This window comes from Zalophus californianus, chromosome 2 (assembly GCF_009762305.2).
Source record: "Zalophus californianus isolate mZalCal1 chromosome 2, mZalCal1.pri.v2, whole genome shotgun sequence".
Lineage (NCBI taxonomy): Eukaryota > Metazoa > Chordata > Mammalia > Carnivora > Otariidae > Zalophus > Zalophus californianus.
The window spans coordinates 126,696,999-126,710,638 of record NC_045596.1 but is presented as its reverse complement, the minus strand read 5'-3'; the positions used below and the strand labels follow the sequence as shown (position 1 = coordinate 126,710,638).

The window sequence follows — 13,640 nt, the reverse complement described above, 5'->3', positions numbered from 1 at the left end:
AGTGTTCAGCAACCTGGGTGGTGGCACAGAGAGGGCAGAGCTGTGGCTGACGTTCTCTGAAGTGGGTACGATGAGGGGAGTACAGGCAAGGGAGTGAGTGTAATGAGAAATCATGAAATTATGCTGGAAAGGAGGGAAGTAAGGAGTGAGGGGACTGTAGAGAGTAAAGCGAGGCAAAAATCAGTGGATCTAAATCCTAATGGGGTTGAAAATGATTGGAATTGGCATTCTTGCTCTCAGGAGTGCAAGAAAGATAGTAAGTGTGCTGGGAAAGTGAGGTGCTTGACGTTGAGGTCACAGAGAAGGTGCAGTTATTGGTGATAACAAGGCCGGGGAAGATCACTGAGGTAGCATCTGAGGTCGGGTGATAGATCATTTAGTCCTGATGGCAGAGTACGATGGAGAGGCCCTGGATATAGGGGAGACTTAACAGGAGCACGCAGAGGCCTGTGGCTCTCCTTTTTTTTTTTTTTCTCACTTTTCTCTGAGTCTTTCAGAGTACGGATCTGAACACCAAGACCTCAGGCTGAAGGGCCACTGAAAGTTGAGGCTGGGAGGCATCCCTCAGTCGCCATCTTTGTTGCCTGATCCTCAGCTGGCAATTCAGCTAAACAAACTGCTGTTTTCTTCAGCCACAGTTTTCCATTTGGTTCACAAAACCATCATGGGAGACTTTGTGCTAGGTCTAGTGCACCTGTAACCAGAGCAGAATGCCCTTTTTCTCCAGGCTGGCAGGTGGAAAGAAATCTAGTGTTAATAGTTATTATTAAAATATTGCCAGGTCTGGCTCCCTCTTCTGTTCCATGCTAGGTATATGTTTTTTTTTTTCCTTTGCAATTATTAAAAAAATTTAAAGAGTAGAGAAATGAAGATACGGAGTAAAATAGAAAGTTTCCCTCCTCACCCTCTACTTCTACCACCTCTTGGGTTGTTTTTTGAGCATCATTCCAGATGTCTTTCCTTCTTTTTCTGCCTATGCATGTATATTTGTGTGGGTTCTGTATGTACGTGTGTGTGTGTGTGTGTGTGTGTGTGTGAATAAATCACAGAAAAAGTGGAAGTATTCTACATGCAACTTACCTTTCTCCCTCCAGTCCTTCCACACCAACGTATACTGAGCTGAAGACTTTCCTTTAGCTCAGCTACATAACATTACACAATACGGAAGTGTAGCATAACTTTAAAATCATGTTCATGTTGATGGAAACTTAAGTTTTTATTTTTTGCTATTATAAATTATGCTGTAGAATATGCTAAAGAATATCTATATTCTTGTGTACCTCTGCACTTGCTTTGATGTGAATTGCTCTTACATGGAATTACTAAAGAAAACACCTAGTGTTTTAAGTCTGGTCTCTGTTGCCAAATTGTCCTCCACAAAGACGGTACCAAGTTTATAGTGATTGAGAGCATCCCTTTTCCCACCTCCTCATTCATACTCATTGTTTATTTCCTCAACTCCTCCACAGTAGCTCATCTGATAGGACTATTAGGAGAAAACGTTTTCACCGAACAATACTGTACTAATTTGGAGGGAATGACTGAAATTGGGGAATAAGAAAAATAAGATATTTCATCTAATTCCTTATGCAGGGGATGGAATATTAATGCTTCTCCAAATTCTAAGATTGAGCTAAAACAGAAAGGGCCTTAGCTAAATCAGAGGAAAGTGTTCAGAGGCAAGGCTGTAGAGTAATGGAAGCTGTCATAATAAAAGAGCAGACTTGATTTCTCTTTTGTCCTTGAAAGTGTTTTCAAATCTATTTTTTTTTTTTTTTACAGCAAGTTTATAAAGATTTCGAGTTCTCTGGTAAACCCTTATAAATCATTGATTCCAGGTTTTATCTGAGTTTAATTCTGAGTTTGTGGTGACTAAATTGGAAAGAAATTTTATATGAAGTTTTATTTATTCTATTTGATCAGGTTTTCAGATCTTGAAATTTTGGCCTTTTTTTGAAGGAGAGGCCTATAATAATAGTTCATATTTAAGATGTAACAGTATAGATTTAGTACTGCTTTTTCATTTTCTCATGTTTATTCTCTATAGAATTTTATATTTATGATCTCTCTCCAGTTAAAAATCTCTTACTAGTGATGCCTTGATAACTGTCTGATAATTTTTTCAGAGAAACATTTGAAAACAAGTTTTAGGTATGAAACTAGAAGAGCTAAGTTAAAGTCTTTTTCTTTTATTTAACTAAGAAAATATTTTTAAATTTTATGGATATAATGAGTACATACCTAGGACAAAGTATCCGTACAGACTCTGAAAATAGGCGTGAGTATATGTATGTTTTGGGTAACTTTATTGTGAATTTGTACTTGTCAGCACAATAATTACGTACCCTTGAGTGCTTTATAGTTGGGCTTTCATGTAAGTACGCATCTGTTTAAAACTCAAAACAATCTTGTAATACCCACTTAAATGTTCTTGAGGGTCACTTTATGTCTGAGGAGAAGATGATAGAAAGGTAACAGATGGCCAACAAGGATTTTAAATTGACAGGGAAGCAACTTAATTTAGTTACTTTAGTTCCTGAGTTAAGGTTATGTATATATCAGTATAAATTCACTTTAAGAAAGTCCTGGGACTGTGTTTCCACTGAAGTCTTTTGCTTGTGATTTGTCTTGTTTTTTTGGTTGTTGTTGTTTGTTTGTTTTGTTTTTGTAAAGCCTGGTGGTGGGTGGGGTGGGGAGAAAAAGGGAAGAAGAAGGAAATGGATTTGAAACCATGTTTATAGTTCCAAAGTCAATGCTATTTTTTCTTCTCCAAGAGTCTGTTTTCTGTTGACCTTTATCACTGGAAGAAATTCTGAGTGTTCAAAGCAATTTTTTCTAATCTTAGATCTAAATATGCTACTGACTGGATTATGCATGTTTGAACATGTAAAAAGATTTTCTTGTTAAATTAAGTTTAATCTTATACTTAATGTTCCCCCCCCATTATATGGGGAGAACTTTGTTCGAAGCAAAGATCAGAAATCAAATGACACTAATGCTTCCTAATGAGAGAAATCGCTATTCAGTGCTAATTAAAAATGTATTGGCTGGACGTCTAGCCAGCTAGGCTTAATTCTCAGCACTCAAGTCTGAACATTATGGGAAAAACACTTTGTCCAATTCAGAAATAGCTAGATTTTTTCCATACCTTTTTTTTTTTTAAAGATTTTATTTTATTTATTTATTTGAGAGAGAGAGTGAGAGAGAGCACAAGAGGTAGTGGGGTTAGAGGGAGAAGCAGACTCCCTGCCGAGCAGGGAGCCGGATGTGGAACTCGATCCTGGGACTTGGGATCATGACCTGAGCTGAAGGCAGTCGCTTAACCAACTGAGCTACCCAGGCGCCCTTTCCATACTTTATTAGGAAAAATTAAAAAATGAAATTAAGAAAAAGAAAATCATTTAGAACTATCTTACAGTTATAAAATATAAAGTAAAGAAACATGGCAGTTTCTGATGTGTCTAGAGACAGGATGGTTGTTATGATCATACTTTAGTATTTGCTTCCTGTTGCTCGGCTGCCATTGGGTCATTTAAGAATCATGTTTACAGCAGTCTCAGTACTGAACATGAGAAAATAACGAACAATCATACTGTCTGTTTTTTTCCATAAATACCAGGTAACTTTAATGAGCTATAAGAAAATGATACCACTTTTACACAGCACCACATTAATTTCTTAGAAGTAAATAATTTAATATAATATAGTCACGTTATATGCAATATATCCAAGATTTGGCTCTGTTTTATTAAATCCATATAAAACGAATGCATCTGTTCATCTATGCATTAAGGTTGTAGAGTTGTACAATTAAAGCAGGTTGGAGGGGCTGGAGATAGCAGCAGGGATTGATTCCAGATGGGCATAAGGCATCTTTTCAGGGTGATGGTAATGTTCTAAAATGGTTGTGATGATGATTGCACAAATCTGCAAATTTACTAAAAATCATTGAACCGTACACTGCAAACAGGTATGTAAATAATATTTCAGTAAAGCTACTGATTTTTTTTATAAAAATGAAGTGGGAAATATGTGACCATAGCTGACCCCAGAAGATATAAGAAATCTAAAAGAACAGTTATTATTGATGAAATAGAGGAAGTCGTTAACGAGCTACCCTTCCTTTTCTCTCTTTAAAGTTTACAAGGAAATTCAACCACACCTTTAAGAAACAGATGATCCCAGTGCTATTTTCAACTTTTTCAGAACACAGAAAATGAAGGGAAGTTTCTGAATTCCTTTTTATGAAGGGAAGATAACACTGACATTGAAACAAGGAAAAGATATGTTTCCTAAAAGAAAACCAGAGCTTGGTTTTGGGTGTGAATATTGAAGCAAAAATCTTTGGAAGAAAAATTACAATGCAGATCACCTTTGAAAAGTAACACACACAACAGCAATTTAGTGTTGAATAGTTTGGGCTCTGGAGCTGGACTGGTTTGGAATCCCAGGACCATCACTTCCTAGCTCCGTGACCTTAGCAAAGTAACTGAACTTCTTCCTTTCCCATCAGTAAATAAGAGAACTTCCTTCATAGAGTTCATGTGACGCCTGAGTGAGTAAGGCACTCTGTCTAAGTTCCTGGTAATGTTGAATAGGGTAATAACTGCACAGTTTACGAAAAATTATAAATGTGTCAACATTTGGTCATTTCTCTATTGTTGACCATTTGGACTTGCTATTGTAAAGGATAGTGCAATAAATACCTTCCTATGGGTATTTCCCTCACTTTTCTATTCCTGAAGATAGATGTTTAGAAGTAGAATTTTGGAGGAAAAGCTATAAACTGTAAAGTCCCAAATAGCTCTCCAGAAAGATCATAATCCATTCCTATAGATGGTAGGTAAGAGGGTTTCTACACTACTCACACCAGTATTGAGCATCATCGTTGAAAAGAAAATCTTAGGTAATTTGGTAAGCCCAAAATAGAATGTAATCACTTTATAGCCTTCAGATATTGAGAGGATAGAACAAAACCTTAATTCAAAATGTTATCACAAAGCACCTGAAACTCTGAGAAATAAAATATTGTCAGTGCTCCTTAGATGAATACCTGGAATTGGGGTTTCCTTTTCACATTCAAATTTTACATGGTGTTAGGATATTTGCCTCTTGTTACTTTGCTTCAAGCTACTTAATCTGATGGAGGCATTTTCCTAAAAACATCAGTTAAAAAATAATCTGCTGGGGCGCCGGGGTGCTTCAGTTGGTTAAGTGTCTGCCTTCGGCTCAGGTCATGATCTTGGGTTCCTGGGATCCAGCCCCGCCTCAGGCTCCCTGCTCAGCAGGGAGTCTGCTTCTCCTTCTCCTCTCCCCCCAACTCACTCTTACTCATGTGCGCACATGCTCGCTCGCTCTCTCTCTCTCAAATAAATAAATAAAATCTTAAAAAAAAATAATCTACCCAAAACAAATGTCACTAGGGAAAAACTGTTTGCAGCCCTTTTATTCTTTGTCTTCAGGATGGTTGTAAAGTCATGTATCTTTCCAGTCCTTCTCTTTATTGTGCCTTCTCCAGTTAAATTCATCCCAGTTTTTAAATTCTTCGGGAAGTGAGAATGGGTCAAGTCCCAGTGAAAGACTCATAAGCCAGATTGGGCCAATGCAAATCCATTCAACTGAATTTGAATTTAGATGACTTTTCAGCTGGAGCAAACCGGGAACTTTTATGATCTTTTACAGGGAATGGGTCTGCCTCAGGAACATCTTAAAAAGGCTCTGGGTACAGTCACCACTAAAAGCTGGGAAGGTGGAAATAACCCATCTGTGTCCTAGATTTGTTCTTCTGTGAAGACTTGACACTGCTAAGACAGGATTCCCTTTTCCTGTATTAAAGCATTCACCTGAAATCTTACCAAATAGCGATATCCCCTTACTTTTCCCCTAAAAAACAAGTTAATAGGGGACTGTGTCTTATTACACTACTTATTTAAGACTTGAACAAATTAATATTAATATACTAATGAGTTTAAAGACTAAGTCAGAAAGATCAGTAGTGATAAAACTGCTTAGCAATTTTTTTTTTTTAAGAAAGTATTTGAGAGAGAGAGGGCAGAGCAAGAGAGAGAGAGAGAGAGAGAGAGCATGCATGTGCACACGTGGAGGGGGCAGAGGGAGAAGCAGGCTCTCCATTGAGCAGGGAGCCCGATGTGGGACTCGATCCCAGGACCCTGAGATCATGACCCGAGCCAAAGACAGATGGCTAACCAACTGAGCCACCCAGGCGCCCTGCAATTTAATTATTCTCGTATACATTTGGATTCTCTACAGTAGAGATTGCTCCCATTTAACCCGTCAGTTTTGCTATGGCAATGTTTTAGAGACAGCCGTACCTCTTGACACTTGGTTAACATTTCAGTTGAACATTGGAGACACTTTTTCTGTACAGATTAATTATTTTAAATTACCTGGCAAAATTGAGAGGCTACCACGGTTCTGATTGCCATTTGCATCTTATACTTTCCCAGAATGTACATTTCACTTGGTATGTCTATCTTACGGTCTCTGACTATAACATGGTGTTGTCAAGCCCTTTAAAAAAGCATTGAGTTTATGTTTAAATCTCATTTTTAATCTTTTTTTTTTAAAGATAATTCTGAGAAAAAGCCATTCCTGTGATCCTCAGATGTTGAAAGAAACAATATGGAATCAGATATTAGCATCTTCCTTTCCTGACTTTGTTGCAACTTCTGTTTTCCTTAGACTGTCTTGAATGTTGAGCTTTCTTTCTACATGCTGTCAAGGTTTTGACCCAATTTCTCTAAAATCTAAAGGGGCAGTTCCCCCAAACGCATGTATTAGCATGTCTTTGAACTAAAGAAAACCCTTCAGCAGTTTCGGTTTTCAGAGATGTGAAAAGACTCTGTGGCGTCACGTTAAGATGCGTGTGTCTGGTTTACTCTAGACCCTTAGAGGTCAAATCAGCTTTTGTTTCCTAGTTACTAAGTTCAGGAGCCAAAAGCTATTTTACTAACCCACAAAAATCACTTAGCCTCCCTACTAATCAGTGCCTGCTACTGCTTTGAAGAAGTATATGTAACACCTTGGAAATTCAGCTCCAAAATGAGTCTTGAAAATCCGTTGAGTTTTTCACTCCTCGAAGAGGACGTACCTGGAGATGTGTTCCCTGTTCAGTTCTTGCTCTAGCAAGGGTTGGAAAATCTCTGTTTATGGTTTGTCTCCTTTTCAGCAGCTATTCTCAAACCGTAGCAGTCTTCCCTGAGCTTCTATCAACGAAAAGCAATTTTCCTCAGTGCTCAGGAAAAGAACAACAAGTTAAGAATTTTTTTTTTTTTTAAGATTTTATTTATTTGACAGAGACACAGCGAGGGAGGGAACACAAGCAGGGGGGCAGTGGGAGAGGGAGGAGCAGGCTTCCCGATAAGTAGGGAGTCCGATGTGGGGCTCGATCCCAGGACCCTGGGATCATGACCTGAGCCGAAGGCAGATGCTTAACGACTGAGCCACCCCAGGCGCCCCACAAATTAAGAATTTTTGAATGTTCAGCTTTTCTCCAGTAGTTGTCCTGCACTGACTTAGGGAATAACCTTGGAAACATACGGGACAGATCTGATGTCTCATGCTTTGTTTCAGTCTTTCAAAATAATAACACTAATGATTGCTGTTTGTTCTCTTGTCCTTTTATGACTTAATTTCTGCCAGTAGGCAACATCATATGAATGCCTAAGACAGTTGAGAACTTTTTGTTGTCAGTAACATCCTTACTAGAGACAGGAATCACTTTATTTACCGCCCTGTTTGTTTTGAGGGTATGTGAAATCAGGTTAGACAGTTTGGCTCCCACATCGTAATGGTATTCATGGAGGGCATTAGAAGCGAGATATTGCTTTTTCCCTTTCTCCAGTTTATGTTTTCCTTTTATAGTATAAAGTTTCACCTTTTTATTTACTATTTATTATATTTTTTAATCTGATCATAACCATATGCTCTCAATTTAAATATACAGTGATTTTTCTTGTATTTGGGCACAGATTACTCAGGAAATATACAAATTCTTGATTGCATGTTAATTTGCTCTTAATTGATTAGCATCATAAAGATTAAGGACAGATAACCAGGGAGAGTTCTTTCCTTTCTACAATGCTGTCTGTTTCCAGGGAAATGGAAGAGAAGTTTGGGGGTACTCTGTTCTCTCTGAATCTTTTTATTGTTTGTCTAATAGTCAGGAGCATTCCTAGAATTGTCAGTGTGTCTGTTACTTGGAATTATTATTGGGAAACTTTTTCTGCTTATTCTCTTTTCCCCCTTGATTCTACAGCTTTGTTAGTTGTACTGTCAATGCCAAATCTATGTTCAGCTTCTTATCTGTACCTGGGAGACTTTCTTACAGCTTTTTATTGAAAGATCATTTATCTTTTTTATTTCCCACGTACCGTATTTAGGGATTAAGAATCTTATAGTCCTAGTTAAATACAACCCGCTTTATTATTGAAGACCTCATACCGGAGGCTTTGTCTTAGAATATTGTCATTAATTTCCCAATCAACTGTCACCCAAGGACATAAAGCACCATGTAAAGTCATATAAAACCTATCCTTCTAAATACACAGTCTCCTTTATATTCCACTGCACTTTTTCCTTTTAACAAACAAAATTCTGACTTGTTAATGGAAATGTGATGTTTTCACCTTCTTTCACTGTTTATTTAAAAAGGCACATCAAGAATGTGCTGTTGTGAAAGGCCAGTCTTGAATGTGGGATTGGAGTCAAACCAGCTGAGTTCCAGTCCCAGCTATGCCCTTGTTGGTTGTTCTTGTGACCCTGGACCAGTTGCTTAACCTTGGGGAACTTCAGTCTCCATATTTTATTTTATTTTATTTATTTATTTGACAGAGAGACAGGAGAGGGGGAACACCAGCAGGGGGAGTGGGAGAGAAAGAAGCAGGCCTCCCGCTGAGCAGGGAGCCCGATGTGTGGCTCCATCCCAGGACCCTGGGATCACGACCTGAGCCTAAGACGCCTAACGACTGAGCCACCCAGGCACCCCAGTCTCCACACTTTAAAATGGGAATAATTGCAGGGCTGTGACGGTTAGTTGATGCACATGGCACAGAGAATGGAAATGCAGCTCTGATTATTACCATTACTTTACAGTTTGGCATAGATCAGGTTGGCAGGCCAGTATGTGAAATTCAGAAATTTTTTTCAAAGATTTATTTATTTATTTGGTGGGGGGAGATGGGGATGGGGCAGAGGAAGAGAATCTCAAGCAGACTCCCCGCTGAGTGCGGAGCCCTCCACAGGGCTTGATTTCACCACCCTGAGATCATGACCTGAGCCGAAACCAAGAGTCAGATGCTTAACTGAGCGAGCCATCCAGGTGCCCCTCAGTTAAAATATTTTAAACATTCTCTTCTATTCTCTAAATGGTTTCTTTTTGTTCCAGAATTGATCATTCATCTTGATCTTTCCCTTTTATACCATTGATTTTTCCTTAGATGTTTGCTTAGCATTGGTTGTAGGTACATGTTTATGAATAAAAGGCTAAAATGGCTGATATACGTGGTGGTTTTATTTCTCCAGAAATGCTTTCCTCTGAATGACATAACTGACTGTGTCAGTGGTGTATTAATGGGTTATACTATTGGTGGGTTTTCCTGTAAGGGAGTTGGAAGACAAGCTCAGACCCTCAAAATTGCCAAGTTAAGGAAGTTGTTATTCTAAGGTGTGAGATGTATCTAGAAATGGAGTGGTTTACTCTATTTTACCTGTAGGACCTGTCTTTTCTCTCTGTCTCCCAGCAATTTCTGGGTCTGAAGTTAATTTAAATCCTAAATTACCTAAACTGTACTCTTTTTCCTCTAAAGTCCCAGGTCCCCCACTGGGATTCTCCCTAGGCAGATCACTAACTTTATATGGGTAGCAGTCTTCTGCCTTTAGCTCAAAAGGAAAGCCTTGCCTGGCTTCTGGGTGTAATTGGTTGTGGCATGGGCTGAACAGTGCTGAGGAGCTGGATCTGGTCATCTGAATATAGCTCTAACTAACTATCTTCATGGATGTCCAAGGGGCCAGTTTTTATTCTTTGACTCAGAAGGAGCTTGCTAGAGAGAACTCATGTTTAATCTCTGATGTCTTTGACCTTGGTTTCAAATTTCTTAGGATGTCTGATTCCTTGGATCACTCTCATTCTTGTTTTGTTTTAGTGTTGTTACGGTTCTATTCATGTTTTTATTTTTTTATTTTGTTGTCTTTCAATTTATAGGGCGAGGAGGTGGATATAACCACTCAGTCATCTTGAATGAGTCAAGTAAATATTTCCATATGATTTTTCACTTTAAAGCCTCAAACCTGTCTCCATACTCTTTGAACTCATCAATGTTAGTAGCGTAAGATTATTATTATTATTTTTAAAGATTTTATTTATTTATTTGAGAGAGAGAGAATGAGAGACAGAGAGCACGAGAGGGAAGAGGGTTGGAGGGAGAAGCAGACTCCCTGCTGAGCAGGGAGCCCGATGTGGGACTTGATCCCGGGACTCCAGGATCATGACCTGAACTGAAGGCAGTCGCTTAACCAACTGAGCCACCCAGGCGCCCAGTAGCATAAGATTATTGATAGTACTAGGTAGTGAATGTTATCCTAAACATGATATATTCCTACCCATTGTCTCATCTTGCTTTCCTAACGACAGTTAATGGGAACATATGCCATGCTGCACCGTATCATTACTCACTCTTCTTCCCTCAACACATATTGCCCATTGCTAATCCTGTCTGTTTCTACTCGACCCTCCTCCACTTTCATTTCCTCCTACTCTTTCCTTAGATCAAGCTTTCCACCTGGTTTATACTGTTGTTAGTGGTCTTTCAACCTCCAGCCCTCCACCCCAGTCCATTCCACCAGGCTACCCTTTCTCCATTGCCTGCAGAAAAGTACAAATGCTAACGTATAATATTCATGAATTTCTCCAAATGATCCTGAATTAATGTTGTAATATCATCTCCCAATATATTTTCCTCACACTCTGGGATCTATCTACAACTTGATTACTCAGTACTATCCCTCAGTTCTTTGTGCTTTCACTACTATTGTGTAGTATGTTGCTTTCCTAAACTCAGATGCCTTTCTTCCCATATTTACTTTTCAAATTTTGCCAACTTAAAGTTATGCTCAAATCAAATACTATCTATTCTGGCAAGCCTTGAAGATTTCTTAGTCACAACTAAACCTTCCTTTATAATCCTATATTTTAGTAGTAGCTCTTGGGCATTCATTCATTTGATGTTCACCATTTGATGATTCACTAGAAACCCTGTAAGTTCAAGTAATTTTCATGTCAGTTGATGTTGGAATTTTTTATTCCTGCTGTAAGGCTAGTACACCAGTCCAAGTGGTTGATAAAACTGTCATGAAAGTTGAAAATGCATTTAACTCATGCTATACGGATATGCACAGGAAATACATGGATTTGGGTGAAATTGTTATTTGAGAGAGGTCTGGGAATTTGTGCAAATATTTTTTATTAAAGATTTTGTGGATTCTTAGAATTCTCATGACATAATCAAAGGTTCTTCTGCATTTTTGTACTAATAGTATGCATTAGAAATTGCTCTTTTGTCTCAGCATAGATTGTAAATTTGTTGAATGTAGCTTTTGTTGTGTTCCAGGAGTATTCTCTTATCCTCCAAGACAGTCAGCATTATCTTTGATTCTTTTTTCCCTGGGCCAGAGCTGGGCCAGAGCTGGGTAGATCAGAGAGGTCTATACCTGAGCACACTGAGCCAGAGAGTGGCTAAGGTTGATCTCACTCACCTGCATCTGCAGGTGTTTCATTCATGGCACGGTGGGAAGAAAGCATACAACGCCTTACTCAAGTTTCTGATAAAGTAGAATTGGATCAGTACTTCATCTCCGCATTAGTAGAAGTATCCGCTGTTTCTCAGACCTATTTTTTAATTGCTTGTGGTGCATGGGTTAACCCAGGAATGATGCAAACAAACATATTTCAAATGTGTCAGTGAGTCTGGGTGTGGAGTAGTGTGGAAATCTTGGATAGTGGATAACAGGCAAACCCACAATTTCTGAAAGTCTGGTTTGCATAAATGACACAAGCTGCCCCAGAGCCAGTTTCTGGTATGTGGCTAATACTTCTTCCTCCTCACTGCCCAGTGTTTGTATGTTGTTGTTGTTGTTTTAAGATTTTTATTTATTTATTGAGAGAGAGAGAATGGTAGAGAGAGAGCATGAGAGGGAGGAAGGTCAGAGGGAGAAGCAGACTCCCTGCTGAGCAGGGAGCCTGATGCAGGACTCGATCCCGGGACTCCGATGCAGGACTCGATCCCGGGACTCCAGGATCATGACCTGAGCCGAAGGCAGTCGCTTAACCAACTGAGCCACCCAGGCGCCCCCACTGTTTGTATGTTTTAACTATCATTATTAAGAGTGGATTTTGTGTTGCAATTAATAGATGGCTAATTGTATTTGAAAAGAAAAATCACCCAATACCCAGATTGGTGTCGTATAAACATTTAATAATTATTTTAGGTCATTTTATTCTTTTCTAAAAATTTCACTCTGCAAGTACAGGAATTAACAACAAGCAATATTCTCATAGTCTGTTTAATTTTATAATGAATTGTCCCTGTCATCATGTACCTATATCCACACTCTGTTGAACCCATAGATTAAATGTTAGTAGCAAAAGATTATTGATGGCACTAGGTAGTGAATTGGAGATATTCTCCCAGTGCAGGTATCTTGTCATAAGACCCCCAAGGCAAAATCTTCTGTATTCTTAGGAATTTATGAGAGGGTGTTTGTTTTGTGAAGCTGAAGAAAACCTCAGAGACAGTGGGAAGGAATTTGAGGCCCTGGGTTCAGTCTCTAAACAACACACCATCTGATCCTGAAATATAAGTGTAGCTTGTGGTGAACAGCATTTCTACACTTTTACCCTTGTAGTTTATCAAACGAGTGGGACCTCCCGCCTTCTGATAGAGTGGGAAGGGCAGGGACTTTGGGATTTTTCAGGTGCAGGTTTGAAAATTCGTACTCCCTTTTTTTTTTAACTAGCTTCTCTGAGACTTTGCTTTCTCATCAGTAAAGTGGAAAAGGCTCGCATCGTGGGAATTCCATGAAGAGTAAATGAGACTATATTAGAATGCCTCTAACATAGTGAAGACTCAATGAATAATAGCTGTCATCGTTGTCGTTATGCTGATCACCAGTTCTGAATTTATCGCAACTGTGTTTTGTGACCTGGGAGCCACAGAAGGTGAATCCCTTGTGTAGCTTCCTGTGCTTCTTTGTAATAATTGCGTTGCTTTTTCCTCCCCTTAAACAGTGCATTTCTCATTACACAAATAGTGTTTTGTGAATGCTGCAACTCTGAAGCTGCACTTCAAAATGCTTTCATTTGAAGCCTTTGCATGGCAATGCGCAATATATCTTCTCCATGAATTAATAACAACTGCTCCCTCACACCCCAAAAGAAACACCAGATGATACAAAGGCTTTTGTAGCTCGGCTGATTCCCAGTTTGCAGAGGTGTTGGAGAGGACTCACACCAGTATACCGAACGATAGATACTTAGGTAGTACCTACTGTGTGTAAGGTGCTCTGCCTGCCATTACAAGGCATATAAAGGCCCTGTCTTGAAGGAACTTATAAAGTGGAAGCAA

The 13,640-nt window shown here is 39.0% G+C and overlaps 1 protein-coding gene across 8 annotated transcripts in view; it reads left to right on the top strand.

Moving 5' to 3' along the window:
• SH3D19 (SH3 domain containing 19) overlaps positions 1-13,640 on the top strand; it is a 177,803-nt gene that overhangs the window by 62,350 nt on the left and 101,813 nt on the right. The window contains exon 2 of one of the 8 annotated variants that reach the window (XM_027598003.2): positions 13,033-13,234. The exons of the other annotated variants lie outside the window; for them this stretch is intronic. Within the exon in view, the coding sequence (XP_027453804.1) occupies positions 13,174-13,234 (61 nt within the window). The 5' untranslated portion in view covers positions 13,033-13,173. The remainder of the gene's footprint in view (positions 1-13,032; positions 13,235-13,640) is intronic. 8 annotated transcript variants of the gene reach the window in all.